Source organism: Hyla sarda, chromosome 3 (assembly GCF_029499605.1).
Source record: "Hyla sarda isolate aHylSar1 chromosome 3, aHylSar1.hap1, whole genome shotgun sequence".
In the NCBI taxonomy this organism is placed as follows: domain Eukaryota; kingdom Metazoa; phylum Chordata; class Amphibia; order Anura; family Hylidae; genus Hyla; species Hyla sarda.
The window spans coordinates 246089363-246108511 of NC_079191.1; the positions used below are offsets into that span (position 1 = coordinate 246089363).

A 19149-nucleotide genomic window follows, 5' to 3' on the forward strand; every position below is an offset into this window, starting at 1 on the left:
CCCCTCTGGGCACCCTCATCAGCCACCAGCAAACCCCCCCAGCAGCAGCACCTCCATCAGCAGATCCTGATGGTGGATAATGGGGGTGCTCCTGCCAGGAGGATGATCCTGCCGATGGATGATGGGGGTGATACTGCCAGGGGGGATGACCAGTAGCACCCTCATCATCCTCCAGCAACACCCTGCCAGTACTAGCACCCCCATCATCCACTAGCAACACCACATTTATATTCAGAGGGTACAGTATGTGGCAGATTTATATTCAGAGGGTACAGTATGTGTTGGTATTAAATTCAGAATGTACAGTGTGTGGTAGTATTATATTCAGTGGGTACGGTGTATGGAAGGTTTATAATCAAAGAGTGTAGTGTATAGTAGTATTGTATTTAGAGGATACAGTGTCTGGCAGGTTTATAATAATACTTGTTTTCATATAGAGGATGAGAATGCGCTGACATAGTGAGGAGACGTCTAGGCGTCACATTCTACAGACAGAAGTTTTAGCTGGAACAAGTCCTGGTGGTATGTACCATCTGAATTAGATAAGGGAAGACTATAGAGAAGACGTCACCTGTAGTCACTGATATCATTGTGTATTCTTCTCACTATAGAGAAGACGTCACCTGTAATCACTGATATCATTGTGTATTCTCCTCACTATAGAGAAGACGTCACCTGTAGTCACTGATATCATTGTGTATTCTCCTCACTATAGAGAAGACGTCACCTGTAGTCACTGATATCATTGTGTATTCTCCTCACTATAGAGAAGACGTCACCTGTAGTCACTGATATCATTGTACATTCTCCTCACTATAGAGAAGACGTCACCTGTAATCACTGATATCATTGTGTATTCTCCTCACTATAGAGAAGACGTCACCTGTAATCACTGATGATATTGTGTATTCTCCTCACTATAGAGAAGACGTCACCTGTAGTCACTGATATCATTGTGTATTCTCCTCACTATAGAGAAGACGTCACCTGTAGTCACTGATGTCATTGTACATTCTCCTCACTATAGAGAAGACGTCACCTGTAGTCACTGATATCATTGTGTATTCTTCTCACTATAGAGAAGACGTCACCTGTAATCACTGATATCATTGTGTATTCTCCTCACTATAGAGAAGACGTCACCTGTAGTCACTGATATCATTGTGTATTCTCCTCACTATAGAGAAGACGTCACCTGTAGTCACTGATATCATTGTGTATTCTCCTCACTATAGAGAAGACGTCACCTGTAGTCACTGATATCATTGTACATTCTCCTCACTATAGAGAAGACGTCACCTGTAATCACTGATATCATTGTGTATTCTCCTCACTATAGAGAAGACGTCACCTGTAGTCACTGATATCATTGTGTATTCTCCTCACTATAGAGAAGACGTCACCTGTAGTCACTGATGTCATTGTACATTCTCCTCACTATAGAGAAGACGTCACCTGTAGTCACTGATGTCATTGTGTATTCTCCTCACTATAGAGAAGACGTCACCTGTAGTCACTGATATCATTGTGTATTCTCCTCACTATAGAGAAGACGTCACCTGTAGTCACTGAGATCATTGTGCATTCTCCTTACTATAGAGAAGACGTCACCTGTAGTCACTGATATCATTGTGTGTTCTCCTCACTATAGAGAAGACGTCACCTGTAGTCACAGATATTATTGTGTATTCTCCTTACTATAGAGAAGACGTCACCTGTAGTCACTGATATCATTGTACATTCTCCTCTCTATGTCCTATCAGAGCTGTAGTCACTTGTCAGTTCTACAGTTATGATGAGTGAAAATACAACTCCCAGCAAAACCTCACCACTGCATAAAGGGGTACTCTACTGGAAAAAAAAAATTTAATCAACTGGTGCTACATAGTTAAACAGATTTATAAATTACTTCCACTTAAAAATCTTAATCCTTCCAGTACTTATCAGCTGCTGTATAAGTGATTCACAGGAAGTTCTTTTCTTTTTAAATTTATTTTCTGTCTGACCACAGTGCTCTGTGCTGACACCTCTGTCCATAGTAGGAGCAAATCCCCATTGCAAACCTCTCCTGCTCTGGACAGTTCCTAACATGGACAGACAGAGCACTGTGGACAGACTGGAAATAACTATACAACTTCCTGTGGAGAATACAACAGCTTATAAGTACTGTAAGGATTAAGATTTTAAATAGAAGTAATTTAAAAATCTGTTTAACTACCTGGCACCAGTTGATATAAAAGTAAATGTTTTCCAGTGGAGTACCCCTTTAAGTAATTCTGGGAGCTGTATATTTAAATGGTGAAAACTTCTTTAACACTTTCCCATTCTGTGGCAACTGGTATATCTGATTATTATACTGGAATTTCTCACAATGCGCTACAACAGTGGTGTCTGTCACAACAGGCTAAAAACTTACTGAGGGGTGGAAGGTATGGGGTGACACCATTTTCTACCGCACGGGGTGACACCAACCCTAGCAACACCACTGGTCTGAATTCCTCTCAAAGGGATGCTGTCTGCTCACATGTCCCCAAGCATTAGCAAAACTACAACTCCCAGCTTGTCCTCACTGACAGTAGCGGTATACTAGCTGACAGTGGGAGGATTTTTCCTCCAGCTGTGAGCCCTGCGCTCATAGCTGTCAATCAAGGAAGTGTGTCCATGACATAGGTGATGATGCATGGACACAGCAGGACTAGTATGCGTCCAAGCAGGCAGGGGGGGGGTCAGTTGTTTGATTGGCTTTTTCAGTATGAAATACTGAAAATTTTCTAATGAAAGCAATTGCAAAACCTATTGGTTTTGCATGCTTTACAACATATCAAAAGTTTTTGTATCTGACAGCGCCCATTTAGTGTTTACACAGGGCTTGCATTAATGATGGGACTTTAAGTCTCACAGTACAGTAATTTGATGAAGGTAAAAATAAATGTCCGCTATATATATTTTTTTTAAATATATTTTTTATTAACATTTTTCATATACCCAATAATAGTCAACAGGGACATCACCCCAGACAGTAAATGTGATAATACAGATAAGACATAAATACAGCTATGTGATATCACGAAGCATAATAATGAGACAAGTAGTCTCAAAAACTATTTCAGTCAAGGTTATATGAAGCCTTCCCAAGGATCCTGCAATACTATTCCTAAGGTACCATGTAGAGTCAACAAACTGAGTCATGATTCTTCTGATTTCCTCATCAGACAGAAATATTGAGATAAAGGACTTCCGTTTTTTCTGCAGATCTTCCCAATTCCAGTTGATCCATAAGTAAGTAATGCTTTACCTGTTGGAGTTCCTCAAAGCTGACAGCGGCGTCTAAAGGGATCTGTGAATGCTCTCTGGTGGGCTAGTGGGGTGGATCGCCCCCCCGCAGTGCAATCGCGGGCGGGTGATCCACTGTGGAGGTAGCCGGAGGGCTTACCTCTGCTTCCTGCTGTCCTGTAACTCTGTCACTGATGGAGCCTGGCTTGACTAGGCTCTATCAATTGATCGCAGATCAATAGAGTTGAATAGAACTCTAGTCATCTGTCTGAGGAATCTAATGATTCTTCCTAAAAGTCTAATAAAGTGTATAAAAAAAATAATAATAATAAAAGTGTAAAAGACATTGTTTTTGAGACAGAATCGGGATATATCGCGATATATCGTCCAGTAAACAGAATCGGGATATATCACGATATATCGTATCATGATACGTTTCGTATCCCCAAATTCTTGCTGATTCACACCCCTAATAGAAAGGTACTTTTAGACACATTAACTTTAAAACCAGATGACCCACCAAAATCCTTCAATAAGAAAAAAACCCTGTCCAGGTCAGCAAAGGGATCGGATAAAAAAAGAGTAATAGATCATCTGCAAACAGTACGGACTTGAGCTCCGTGGAACCCACCTTTACACCCGACATAGCTAGGTTAGATTGAAGAAAATGAGACAGGGGTTCTATGGCCAGGTTTAACAGTAGGGGGGACAGTGGGCATCCCTGTCGGGTACCCCTCTGAGGAGAGAAGGGAGCCGACAGGAACCCCGGCAGAGAAATTCTAGCTAATGAGTTGAAGTAGAGTTTAAAGGTAGGATAGAAAAGCACCAGAAAAGCCCATTTTAGATAAGACAGCCCAGAGCCACTCCCATCACACGCTGTTGAATGCTTTTTCAGTATCAATGGAAAGGACAGCGGGTGAAGGGTGCCGGTTCGGGTGCATGTGAATATCATCAAGGACAGTGCAGACATTAGTAACAGCAGACCGTCCCTTGACAAAGCCAACCTGAGCAGGAGATATCAAGCGGGAAAGAAGCCGGGCCAGACGGTCAGCCATGATTTTGGAAACTAGCTTCAGATCAACATTGATCAACGAGATCGGGCAGAAGCCATCCGGAATAGAATAGTCTTTGCCCGATTTACGGAGAACAAGCATATAAGCTGTTTTCATCATTGAAAGGATAGACGCTCCTGAGAGAAAGGAATTATACAATACCAGTAAAGTAGGAACAATGTCAGGTAGTAATAGTTTGTAAAAATCCTCAGAGAAGCCGTGAGGCCCCGGCGCCTTCCCCGAGTAGAGATTCTTTATAGCCCCGGTCAGTTCCTCAGTTGTAATGTCTGCATTAAGGCCACAACTGTCATCATCTGATAAAATAGGTAGGTCAACGACAGATAACCAATTAATAGAGGAGGGAACATTAGGGGTGGAGGAAGAGTACAGAGAGGAAAAGTAGTCACACAGGATGTCAACAATCTTATGAGGATGAGAATGACGAACTCCGGACATATCTTTCATTATAGCTATATGGATAGGGGGAAAGGGCCCCTTTGGGAACCTAGCCAAAAGCTTTCCAGTTTTATTACCATAACGAAACAGTAAGGCATCAAAATGTGATTTATGTAAATTCTCCCTCCTCTCCAGCCAGGCCTCATAATTGATCCTCGCCTGTTTCCATCCAGCCCTTGAGGTCTCAGAAGGATTAGTTAGAAAGAGGGAATAGGCCTTCCTCAATTGATCCCCTTTTTCAGAAAATCATTTCATTATTTTCCTTTTGGAATAGGTGACATAAGCCATAATTCGCCCTCTAAGTACAGCCTTGGCTCCCTCCCAATATAAAGAGGGGTTCTGAACATGGTCAGAGTTGGTAGAGGCATAATTCATCCACCACCCTCTGAGTAGATCCCTGAACTTCTCCTCTCTAGCCAGCCCCATTGGGAACCTCCATATATAGTCAGAACCCTTGGGGACCATGTCCGTAAGCCGTAAAACTAAAGGGGCATGATCAGATATCACAAGATCTTCAATGCAGTGATGGGAGATATGACCCGATAAAGGGGGAAAAGTAAAAAGTAGTCTATCCTGGACCAGAAGTCCTGAAAATGAGAATAATGCGAATACTCTCTGAAGTCAGGCGGCAAGAGTCTCCACGAATCCACCAGACCAACCTGCGTGTCCCAATGAGCCAGAGGAAGATCACACCTTCTAGGTAGAGTAGAGCAAAGTCTGTTACGTCTTCGATCTTCATCGGAGCACATTACTGCATTGAAATAACCCCCAATTATCAAGCAGGGAGGAAGCTGCAGAGTTCTGGACCTGAACAGCTAAGGAGTCAAAAAAGAAGCGTTATCATTGTTCGGACCATAAGTAGAGAAGAGAATAAGAGATTCTGACTCAAATTTAATCACAATTTTGCACCACCTTCCCTCATCATCATTTTCTACAACATTTTCTACTACACTACATCTAGACCACTTCCCCCGCACACTGCTTACCTACCAGAATGAGCACTCCAGCTTTGCGGTGTATTGCAGGAGAGCCATAGACTTCCTTAACCCACCCCTTCCTCATTCTAACATAATCATTAGCATCAAGGTGCATTTCCTGTAGCATCACTACATCTGGGGAGAACCGTTTCAGGTGACGAAAAATCATTTTACGTTTGTGAGGTGACCTAAGACCCTTTATATTGCACGAGATAAGTTGCATATTTAATGTACGTCAGGTGGGAAAAATAAGATGACCAGTATTAGGAGAGAAAAGCACATGACCAAAGTGAGCAGGGCAAATAAAGAAACACAGAAAACATCCCTTACCAATTAACAGCAAAATTTGGGAAAGACCTTTAAAATAAACAGGTGTCAGTTCCCCTCTGCAACAGATACCAGTGTACCAGAGTCCCCAAAGAGCACAAAAAGGACAGGAGGAAAACAGTGACCAGTATAATAGCAATGAAACAAGAGGGCAAATAACTCACCCCCCTCCTCCGACGATGTGAACGTGACCATAGAATCATCAGGATGGTAGACCCTAAGGACAGCAGGATACACCAGGGCAAAACGTATCTGTTTCTTATGTAAGGTAGTGTAGATCGGGGAAAACAGCTTGCGGCGGCGAGACACTTTGGTCGAAAAGACCCCAAAAATAAGCAAGCGTCCTCCTTCAAACATAAGGCCGTCCTTCTTTTGGCAGAAAGCTCGTAGTAGAGAAACTTTATCTGTAAAGTCTAGGTATTTTACAATAGCTTGCCTCGGTCCAGTGCCGGTCATCAGGGCAAGCGGTGCTCCAGGTTCTGGCGAGAGACGGAGGTCCCGACCTAGGCGATGGGCTTGTTCGACCTGGCAATGGTGGGGGAGGCCCAGTAGTTGAGGTAGAATCTGTTCGCACAGCCTGTGGAGGTCTGGTGCCAGAATCGATTCAGGGACCCCAACGACCTGCAAGTTGTTTCTGCGGGATCTGTTCTTGAGATGCTCCACTTTATCCCAGAGACGCTTGTTGTCAGCTTCCAGAACTGCCATGCGGGTTTTAACTGCACCTGAGGGTCTGGAGTCTGCCACCATGTTCTGTCACCGTCTGGCCCTGTTTCTGCACGTCCGCCTGCCGCTGCTGTAATGTGGACTGCAAAGTGGCGGTGAGAGCAGCCTGAACATTCGGGGCAATTCTGCTTGCCACAGCAGCTGCCAATCTATCATAGTCCAGAGAATAGGTCCCGATCATCGCCTCCATCTGAGCATTCTCAGAAAAGGGGAGGGAGCGCAGCTGGAGGTCTGGGAGTCTGCCATGCGGTCGGAGCCAGCCTTTCACTTGGGGGTTTGTTCAGAGCCCTGAGAGTGTTTGCGGTTGCCCTTCCTGAGCAAATATCTTGCCATGAGAGACCCCTCACACCCGGGGGAGGGGGTCATGTTGATTAAATCCATTTTTCAGCTGCAAACCAGGGTTCAAAGGTGAACATCTACTGTAAGATGCATGCTGGACAGAAAATAGGGAATCGGCATAGCAACTGTTGACAAGTTGTTTTTCTTTGACAATAAACATTTTTTATTGATATATATTGCAACCAGATGCCATAGTTGACAACTGCTACTATAATGCACATATTTTACACATTTTATTATTAAATAAACCACTACTCACCTTTTTCATTTCCTCAAATGTCACAAACAGTATGTTGAAATCCTCTTTGTGCGTGTACCAGCCTCTAACATGATCAAACCAGGAGCCACCTAAGACTGTAAAATAGGATGACATTTATCTTCATACATTTTTTAAAGGATACAAGTCATAAGAAAATGATCTAATCTAACAAATCTAGTTTTGGTGATTTTTTTTTCTAGTTTTCCAATTTACTATCCTGAAATATTGCAATTTTCATTCTGGGTCTAGGGCTAATAATAAGATGACACTTCCTGTTGTGTAGAAAATTTTTTTGTGCAGTGTCCTTCTTGTCATCACAAACAGAATAACATTGAAATGTGATATCTATGTATAGATAAGACAAGGATTAGGCCATGTTCAATAGGTGACACAGTACTCCATCCCCTTCTCCCTGCCCAATGACATTCACACAGTTCACTAAGCAGGCCGAGAAAATTCTTCCATAAAAGTCAAAATATAGGACCACTGGGGATATGGAAAGGGGATTTATCAAACAATTTAGACTTTTTTTGTGCAACATTTACATGTCAATTACCATGAAGTGTTGTTATTTAGAGCACTTATTAAGAGAGTGCAGTGGTCACGGATTTATAATGTGCAACTTCTTGTGAAATGTCGCAGAAACGTTGCAAAAATGTAGCTCCGGCCAGATTTAGAAAAAGTTATCACAGGGCAAGTCAACCCTGCCCTATAGAAATCTATGCGACAATTGTATTAAAGGGGTACTCCGCCCTTAGACATCTTATCCCCTATCCAAAGGGGGTCCCCAGCTGCGGTACCACCCGCAATCTCGGCTGCGGCACCCCAGACATCCGGTGCATCCATTGTCGCGTCACGGCCCACTCGTGATGTCGTGGAAACGCCCCCTCAATGCAAGTCCCATAGACTTTCATTGAGGGGACGTGGCCGTGACGTCACGAGTGGGGCATGGCCATGACGTCACGAGCCTCTGGCGCTGCAGTACGAACGCCGGGTGCAGTAGGGAGATCGCGGGTTCCTCCTTTGGATAGGGGTTAAGATTTCAAGGGTCAGTACAACATTGATACATTTGTTGCACGGCCACCACTTCTCTTCGACATTTAAGCCCTTAAGGACGCAGGACGTAAATGTATGTCCTGGTGCGGTGGTACTTAACGCACCAGGATGTACATTTACGTCCTGTGCATAACAGCGGGCATCGGAGGGATGCCCGTGTCATGCGCGGCTGATCCCGGTTGCTGATCGCAGCCAGGGATCCGCCGGCAATGGCCGACGCCCGCGATCTCGCGGGCGTTTGCCATTAACCCCTCAGGTGCCGGGATCAATACAGATCCAGGCATCTGCGGCAGTGCGCGATTTCAATGAATGATCGAACGCCGCACGGAGGTTCCCTCACCTGCCTCTGTCCGGCTCCCAGCGTCTTCTGCTCTGGTCTGAGATCGAGCAGACCAGAGCAGTAGATGACCGATAACACTGATCTGTTCTATGTCCTATACATAGAACAGATCAGTATTAGCAATCATGGTATGGGAACTATTCAAGGGTAAAAAAAAAAGTAAAATTAAAAGTGAAAAAAAAGTGAAAAATCCCCCCCCCCCCAATAAAAAAATAAAACGTCCGTTTTTTCCTATTTTACCCCCAAAAAGCGTAAAAAATTAATTTAATAGACATATTTGGTATCGCCGCGTGCGTAAATGTCCGAACTATTAAAATAAAATGTTAATGATCCCATACGGTGAACGGTGTGAACGTGAAAAAAAAAATCCAAAATTGCTACTTTTTTAATACATTTTATAAAATAAAAAAATTATAAAAAATCTATTAAAAGTTTTTTACATGCAAATGTGGTATCAAAAAAAAGTACAGATCATGGCGCAAAAAATGAGCCCTCATACCGCCGCTTATACGGAAAAATAAAAAAGTTAGAGGTCATCAAAATAAAGGGATTATAAACGTACTAATTTGGTTAAAAAGTTTGTGATTTTTTTCAAAGCGCAACAATAATAGAAAAGTATGTAATAATGGGTATCATTTTAATCGTATTGACCCTCAGAATAAAGATCACACGTCATTTTTACCGTAAATTGTACGGCGTGAAAACGAAACCTTCCAAAATTTGCTAAATTGCGTTTTTCTTTTTAATTTCCCCACAAAAATAGTGTCCTTAAGGGGTTAAAGGGGTACTCTGGTGAAAACCTTTTTTCTTTTAAATCAACTGGTGGCAGAAATTTAAACATATTTGTAAATTATACAAAAAAGAAAGTTGCAACAGCACTCTAGGTCAAAAAATGGAGGCTCTTAGCGCACTTTTTGATCAAAATGTGTCCCCCCCCATCCACCACGCGGAGGTGGCCTCATATCGGATGGGTCCCTAACATGATAACTCACCTCTGCTGTGCATATAGCCTCTGACTGTGTGACATGTTGGATCAGCCATTGACTAAACCACCTCCAGTCTGAGAGGGGTGGGGTGCACGGCTGAAGAGGGTGCCACACCCCCCAACTTACAAAGTAAAAACAAAAGGAAAAATAGTTGTGCTGGCTATTTTTCCTTTTGTTTTTATATTTGTAAATTACTTCTATTAAAAAATCTTAATACTTCCTGTACTTATTAGCTGCTGAATACTACAGAGGAAATTATTTTCTTTTTGGAATGCTCTCTGATGACATCACGAGCACAGTTCTCTCTGCTGACGTTATTATAATAATAATAACGCTTTATTTATTGTTGTCCTTAGTGGGATTTGAACCCAAGTCCCCAACACTGCAAGGCAGCAGTGCTAACCACTGAGCCACCATGCTGCCCTTAGCATACATCTGCTATGCATGGTTGATAAAATGGACAGAGATGTCAGCAGAGAGCACTGTGCTCGTGATGTCATCAGTGTTCCAAAAAGAAAGGAATTTCCTCTGTAGCATTCAGCAGCTAATAAGTACTGGAAGTACTTAATAGAAGTAATTTACAAATATGTTTAACTTTCTGCCACCAGTTGATTTAAAAGAAAAAAGGTTTTCACTGGAGTACCCCTTTAAGTAGAGCAGTTCTGTGGTAATTCATTAAAGTCTGTGCACCATTTGATAAATTTGGTGCACGTCTGCAACTTTCACCACAACAATTTGGCTCTAAAATCTTTGAAAATTCACACCACTCTTTGTCCTTACTCCTGCACCAATGTATATTTATGCCACATTTTAAGCCAGCCAATCCATACTCTCTTTCATAGGCACCAAATGTTTTGTCATTTTATCAACCAAATAGGTCACTTGCCCTCTGCATGATGGTGCTAGACTGATGCCCCTGAAATGCCTGCTCAAGACCGTCCTGCAACCCAGAAAGAAAGATATCCTTACAGTGTGAGGTAGAAAAAAGAAGACCCTTTTGAAGTCAGGGACTGCTTGATCCAATAATAGAAATTTCCAAATAACAGATAATCACTCCTAAGTCCCTGGACATGTCATTGTTCTTGTCATTTAATTTACTTAAAAAAAAAAAGTCTATCCAGGATTTAAACAATATTTGTGATTTGTCAATTTCTATTATTGAATCAAACAGCACTTGGCTTTCTTCTACCTCACATTGCACTCCAACAGGATGGGTTTACACAGCCTAAGATACCCCACTAATCAGGAAGATATGCATATTTTTCTCTACACAATGTAAGCTGCCACAATGACAGAGATTCCTATTAGAGATGAGTGAATTTTTGAAAAATTCGATTTGGCCAAATTTGCCAAATTTAAAAAACAAATCAATTCGATCCGAATAAATTCTCAGCAAATTTTTATTAGTAATGTACGGTATTTTAATAATATGTTTAATAAAGTGTGTGTTTCACTTTTTTTTCTCTATTTGTTTACATGTTTTAGGTAGTACTACTACTCCCAGCATGGAACAGACTGTTCCATGATGGGAGTAGTAGTACCTGTGCTAATAGACAGATCGCCCCGGGTGTCACTCCTGACACCCGCTGCGATCGCCCTGTATAATGTATAGATGCAGGCGTCTTTCTCGCATCTAGATAGGATGATCGCATCGGGTGTCAGGAGTGACACCCGCTGTGATCTGTCTCAACTGCAGGTATTACTGCTCCCAACATGGAGCACACTTTGCTCCATGCTGGGAGCTGTAGTACCTGCATTAATAGACAGATAGCAGCGAGTGTCACTTCTGACACCCGATGCAATCGTCCTGTATAAAGCACAGATGCGGCTGTCCGGCCGCTCTTCTCTGGTCTCACTGTAGTATGAGTATATGCCGTATATATATCTATTATTCATATTTCCTGCACAGAGCTGAGAGTGGCTGGAACCATCTGGCCAATCACAGCTGCCTGAAACATGAATAAGTGATGTAGTAGTACTACCTAAAGAAATTTTAAAAATAGAGAAAAAAAAGTGAAACACACACACATTTTATTATATACAATTTTAACCCCTTAAGGACTCAGGGTTTTTCCGTTTTTGCACTTTCGTTTTTTCCTCCTTACCTTTTAAAAATCATAACCCTTTAAATTTTCCACCAAAAAATCCATATTATGGCTTATTTTTTGCGTCACCAATTCTACTTTGCAGTGACATTAGTCATTTTACCCCAAAATGCACGGCGAAACGGAAAAAAAAATCATTGTGCGACAAAATCGAAGAAAAAACGCCATTTTGTAACTTTTGGGGGCTTCCGTTTCTACGCAGTGCATATTTCGGTAAGAATTACACCTTATCATTATTCTGTAGGTCCATACGGTTAAAATGATACCCTACTTATATAGGTTTGATTTTGTCGCACTTCTGGATAACTACATGCAGGAAAATGTATACGTTTAAAAATGTCATCTTCTGACCCCTATAACTTTTTTATTTTTCCACGTACAGGGTAGTATGAGGACTCATTTTTTGCGCCGTGATCTGAAGTTTTTATCGGTATGATTTTTGTTTTGATCGGACTTTTTGATCACTTTTTATTCATTTTTTAATGGTATAAAAAAGTGACCAAAATACGCTTTTTTGGATTTTGGAATTTTTTTGCGCGTACGCCATTGACCGTGCGGTTTAATTAATGATATATTTTTATAGTTCGGACATTTACGCACGCGGCGATACCATATACCTTTATTTTTATTTTTTTTTACACGGTTTTATTTTTTTATGGGAAAAGGGGGGTGATTCAAACTTTTATTAGGGAAGGGGTTAAATGACCTTTATTAACACTTTTTATTTACATTTTTTTACAGTGTTATAGGTCCCATAGGGACCTATAACACTGCACACACTGATCTTTTACACAGATCACAGGCGTGTATTAACACGCCTGTGATCAGTGTTATCGGCGCTTGACTGCTCCTGCCTGGATCTCAGGCACGGAGCAGTCATTCGTCGATCGGACACCGAGGAGGCAGGTAAGGGCCCTCCCGGTGTCCGGTCAGCTGTTCGGGACGCCGCGATTTCACCGCGGCGGTCCCGAACAGCCCAACTGAGCAGCCGGGTCACTTTCAGTTTCACTTTAGAAGCGGCGGTCAGCTTTGACCGCCGCTTCTAAAGGGTTAATACCGCACATCGCCGCGATCGGCGATGTGTGGTATTAGCCGCGGGTCCCGGCCGTTGATGAGCGCCGGGACCAACGCGATATGATGCGGGATCGCGGCGCGATCCCGCTTCATATCGCGGGAGCCGGCGCAGGACGTAAATATACGTCCTGCGTCGTTAAGGGGCTAAAATACGTTACTAATAAAAAAGATTAAAACATTTATTATAAAAAATATATTATTTTTACATTTAAATGGCCCCTTTCTAAATTTTTATTATTGTTTGCTACATTTTTAGGTCCCTGCCCACCCACATAAATTGACATTAACATTTTTTTTTTTTTTTTTTTTTGTCTTTCAATTTTCGGGAGAGGGCAGGGGCCAGAAAATTCAGTGCTCAATATTAAAAATGATTGAGGAGTGCATTTCATTATTTTTTTTCTAGTTTTTGTTCTAAATCATAATTTCTTTTATTTTCAGTTTACTTTTTTAACCCCATTTTTAATATTGAGCGCTGAATTTTCTGCTCCCTGCCCACTCCCGAAAATTCAAAGACAACATTTTTTTTTTTTATGTTAATGTAAATTTTTAAACAGCGATCAATTTATCTGGGCGAGCAGGGACCTAAAAATGTAGCCGACAATAATAAAATATAGAAAGGGGCCATTTAAATGTAAAAATAATATTTTTTTTTTATTAGTAATGTATTTTAATATTGTGTTTAATAAAGTTTGTGTATGTGCGTTTAACTTTTTTACATTTTTATTTTTTTAGGTAGTACTACTACTCCCAGCATGTAGCTGTAGTACTAGTATCTGTACTAATATGGGGCACTGATATTACTAGATAGGTAAATTAGGTCTCCCAGAAAAAGTTATAGAAAAATAGTGACTGTACAGGCAAACTCAAAAAACTTAGCTTTTACTATGCTAGTATAAAAATAGCAATATTTTGTAAAAAATCAAGAAAAATATATATATATAAAAAAAAAATATTCAGATTAGGTTATCTGAAGTATTCTGAGGTTATAGAAGTATTCACAATCACTGTTGGTGAATTTTAACCTCTTAAGGACCCATGACGTATGCATACGTCATCACACCCCGGGTCTTAAGGACCCATGACGTATGCATACGTCATGGTCTTTTCCTGGTCTCCGCCGCTCACCCGGCGCTCAATCCTTCAGCAGGGATCCAGGGCAAACGCCGAGGGGGGCCAGGTAGGCCCCCCATGTCGGCGATCGCCGCAAATCGCAAGGGAAATCGGGACTCTGGGACCCGACCGCCCGGTAATTTCGCATGATCCCGGCTGTCACAGACAGCCAGGACCATGCTAAAGCATAGGAGCGAGGTGGCAAGCCTGCCACCTCCTCCGATCCCCTGCGATTCTTTGGTTAGTTAACCGACCAATCGCAAGGGGGGGGCGGTTACTTCCTCCCGCCCTGCCCCTGGAAGTCCGGAGAGGACGGGAGGAAGACCGGAGGACGCGGCGGGGGACGGGGGAGTGCTGGGGACCGGCCCCGGTACTTACCTCGTCCCTGAAGACCCGGATCCCGGTGATGAAGATGGCGGCGGCGGCGACAGGTGAGTGGATCTTCAGCCACGGTCGGGCCCTTTACAGCAATGCACGTCGCCGTAAAGCAACATGCATTGCTGTATTGGGACCCTGTATACTACAACTCCCAGCATGGCCAGACAGCCCTTGGCATCTGGGCATGCTGGGAGTTGTAGTTTTGCAACATCTGGAGGTCCACAGTTTGGAGACCACTGTGCCCTTCCAGATGTTGCAAAACTACACATCCTCAGCATGCCCTTACTGTCCAGGCATGCTGGGAGTTGTAGTTCTGTAACATCTGGTCCTTCAGATGTTGCAGAACTACAACTCCCAGCATGCCTGGACAGTTTTGGCATACTGGGAGTTGTAGTTTTGCAACATCTGGAAGGACACAGATTGGGAACCATTAGTGGTCTGCAAACTGTAGTCCTCCAGATGTTGCAAACTACAATTCCAAGCATGCTGGGAGTTGTAGTTCGGCAACATCTGGCTCAAAAGATGTTGCCGAACTACTACTTCCAGCATGCCTGAGAATGTTTGGGAGTTGTGGTTTTGCAACAACAGGAGGCACACTGGTTGGGAAACATTGTCTGTTTCCTAACTCAGTGTTTCCCAACCCGTGTGCCTCCAGCTGTTGCAAAACTATAACTACCAGCATGCACTGATAGACTGTGCATGCTGGGAGTTGTAGTTTTGCAACAGCTGGAGGTCCCCCCCTGTGAATGTACTTACAGTGAGTATCAGGCTGCAAGTTTGCGATGCAGTAAATTTTGCGCGGCAGCTCAAACTCGCAGCGGGAAAATCGCTGTAACCCCCTGCCCCATCCCCAATAAAACCCTCCCCTCCCCAATAAAAATGAAAAACGTCTGGTACGCCACTGTTTTCAAAATGGAGCCTCCAGCTGTTGCAAAACAACAACTCCCAGTATTGCCGGACAGCCATCGACTGTCCAAGCATGCTGGGAGTTTTGCAACAGCTGGAGGCACCCTGTTTGGGAATCACTGGTGTAGAATACCCCTATGTCCACCCCTATGCAAATCCCGAATTCAGGCCTCAAATGCGCATGGCGCTCTCACTTTGGAGCCCTGTCGTATTTCAAGGCAACAGTTTAGGGTCACATATGGGGTATCGCCGTACTCGAGAGAAATTGCCTAACAAATTTTGGGGGGCTTTTACTCTTTTCACCCCTTATGAAAAGGTGAAGTTGGGGGTCTACACCAGCATGTTAGTGAAAAAAAATAAATTTTTTACACTAACATGCTGGTGTTGCCCTATACTTTTCATTTTGACAAGAGGTAAAAGGGAAAAAAGCCCACAAAATTTGTAATGCAATTTCTCCCGACTACGGAGATACCCCATATGTGGGCGCAAAGTGCTCTGGGGGCGCACAACAAGGCCCAGAAGGGAGAGTGCACCATGTACATTTGAGGTGATTTGCACAGGAGTGGCTGATTGTTACAGCGGTTTTGACAAATGCAAAAAAAACAAACAAAAAAAAAAAAAACATGTGACCCCATTTCGGAAACTACACCCCTCACGGAATGTATTGAGGGGTGCAGTGAGAATTTACACCCCACTGGTGTCTGACAGATCTTTGGAACAGTGGGCTGCGCAAATTAAAAATTTTGTACAGCCCACTGTTCCAAAGATCTGACACACCAATGGGGGGTAAATGTTCACTGTACCCCTTGTTACGTTCCTCAAGGGGTCTAGTTTCCAAAATGGTATGCCATGTGGGGGTTATTTTGCTGTTCTGGCACCATAGGGGCTTCCTAAATGCGACATGCCCCCCGAGCAAAATTTGCTCTGAAAAAGCCAAATATGACTCCTCCTCTTCTGAGCATTGTGGTTCGCCCGTAGTGCGCTTCAGGTCAACTTATGGGGTACCTCCATACTCAGAAGAGATGGGGTTACAAATTTTGGGGGGTATTTTCTGCTATTAACCCTTGCAAAAATATGAAATTTGGGGGGGAAACACACATTTTAGTGAAAAAACATTTTTTTTTTTACGTATGCAAAAGTCGTGAAACCCCTGTGGGGTATTAAGGCTCACTTTATTCCTCGATACGTTCCTCAAGGGGTCTAGTTTCCAAAATGGTATGGCATGTGGGTATTTTTTGCTGTCCTGCCACCATAGAGGCTTCCTAAATGCGACATGCCCCCGAGCAAAATTTGCTCTCAAAAAGCCAAATATGACTCCTTCTCTTCTGAGCATTGTAGTTCACCCGTAGTGCGCTTCAGGTCAACTTATGGGGTACCTCCATACTCAGAAGAGATGGGGTTATACATTTTGGGGGGTATTTTTTGCTATTAACCCTTGCAAAAAACGTGAAATTTGGGGGGAAACACACAATTTATTTACATTTTTTAAATTTTTTTTTACATATGCAAAAGTCGTGAAACACCTGTGGGGTATTAAGGCTCACTTTATTCCTTGTTACATTCCTCAAGGGGTATAGTTTCCAAAATGGTATGCCATGTGTTTTTTTTTCCTGTTCTGGCACCATAGGGGCTTCCTAAATGCAACATGCCCCCCCAAAAACCATTTCAGAAAAACGTACGCTCCAAAATCCCCTTGTCGCTCCTTCTCTTCTGAGCCCTCTACTGCGCCCGCCGAACACTTTACATAGACATATGAGGTATGTGCTTACTCGAGAGTAATTGGGCTACAAATATAAGTATACATTTTCTCCTTTTACCCCTTGTAAAAATTTAAAAATTGGGTCTACAAGAACATGCGAGTGTAAAAAATGAAGATTGTGAATTTTCTCCTTCACTTTGCTGCTATTCCTGTGAAACACCTAAAGGGTTAAAATGCTGACTGAATGTCATTTTGAATACTTTGGGGGTGCAGTTTTTATAATGGGATCATTTATGGGGTATTTCTAAGATGAAGACCCTTCAAATTCACTTCAAACCTGAACTGGTCCCTGAAAAATTGTGATTTTGGAAATTTTGTGAAAAATTGGAAAATTGCTGCTGAACTTTGAAGAGTAAAAACTCGTCAATTTTATGATGCAAACATAAAGTAGGCATATTGTATATGTGAATAAAAAAATAATAATATTTGGAATATCCATTTTCATTACAAGCAGAGAGCTTCAAAGTTAGAAAAATGCAAAATTTTCAAATTTTTCATCAAATTTGGGGATTTTTCACCAAGAAAGGATGCAAGTTACCAAAAATTTTTACCACTAAGTTAAAGTAGAATATGTCACGAAAAAACAATCTCGGAATCAGAATGATAACTAAAAGCATTCCAGAGTTATTAATGTTTAAAATGACAGTGGTCAGATGTGCAAAAAATGGCCGGGTCCTAAGGTGTAAAATGGCTGGGTCCTTAAGGGGTTAAATACTGTAAGTAACACTCCAGAAAAGCCCATCAAACAGAAAGGTCAGCACAGAGAGGCCACAGTGAAGAAAAAACGATGGTCCTGGAGCCTTAACCCCCTGGTAGCCAGGGAAAGCCGCCTAGAGAAAACTCCAACCATTAGCAAAATTTAAAAGGCTCAACATAGATTGCATTTGCTTATAGGGGTACTCTGCTGCTCAGCATTTGGAACAAACTGTTCCAAACTCTGGAGTCGGCGCCCAAAGCTCATAAGGTCATAGTCCCGCCCCCTCATGACATCACGCCCCACCCCCTCAATGCAAATCTATGGCAGGGGGCGGGGACCGGACCGAGATGCTTCCTGAAATCATTTAGCAGACACCCGTACAAATACCAGGGGGGGTCCTGAGGTCTAATTCAGATCGGCGATTCGCAGCAATTTCGGGCTGATCGGGTCTGTGGCGACCCAATCGTTGGAAAATAGGGATGGTCGGAGCTTTCAGACCAGCTCAGACTATCCTGAAGGATATGAGTGAGGTGGCAGGGGTGCCACCTCCTCTTATCCCCTGCCTGCCAGTCCTGACCGACAATCGGCAGTTGTGGGCGGGGGGGGGTTGTTAAAGTTGAATTCTCCGCTCTGCCAGCCCCAGAGTAGGGGGAAGATGGCGGCGTGTGCCGGAGCACTTAAGGACAGCGAGGGACCGGCGATCGTGGCGGGACCAGCGGCAGGCAGCAGCGGCAGTAAGATGGCAGCGGTGGAGGCAGCAGTGATGATCAGTGGTAAGTGATCTTCACTGCTGCCTTCTAGGAGTTGCCAAACTACAACTCCCAGCATGCCAAAGGCTGTCTGGGCATGCTGGGAGTTGTAGTTTTGCAACATCTGGAGGGCCACAGTTTGGAGACCACTGTGCAGTGGTGTCTTAGCTGTAGCCCTTCCAGATGTTGTAAAACTACAACTCCCAGCATGCCCAAACAGTCCAAGCATGCTGGCAGTTGTAGTTCTGTAACATCTGGCCCTTCAGATGTTGCAGAACGACAACTCCCAGCATGCCTGGACAGTCTGGGCATGCTTGGAGTTGAAGTTTTGCAACATCTGGAGGGCTACAGTTTGGACACTACTACACAGTGGTCTTCGAACTGTTCTCCTCCAGCTGTTGCATAGCTAAAGCTCCCAACATGTCCTTCAGCTGTCTGAGCATGCTGGGAGTTGTAGTTTTGCAAAAACTGGAGGCACACTGGTTGGGAAACACTAAGTTAAGTTTTGCAACAGCTGGAGGCACACTGGTTGGAAAACACTGTATTTGTTAACTAACTCAGTGTTTTGCAACCAGTGTGCCTC

At 43.1% G+C, this 19149-nt stretch overlaps 1 protein-coding gene across 4 annotated transcripts in view; it reads right to left on the reverse strand.

Annotated features, from left to right (window-relative positions):
* LOC130362241 (amine sulfotransferase-like) overlaps positions 1–19149 on the reverse strand; it is a 70948-nt gene that overhangs the window by 17645 nt on the left and 34154 nt on the right. For all 4 annotated transcript variants that reach the window (XM_056566401.1, XM_056566399.1, XM_056566402.1 and 1 more), the window contains exon 5: positions 7407–7501. In XM_056566401.1, coding sequence (XP_056422376.1) covers positions 7407–7501 — 95 coding nt within the window. The remainder of the gene's footprint in view (positions 1–7406; positions 7502–19149) is intronic.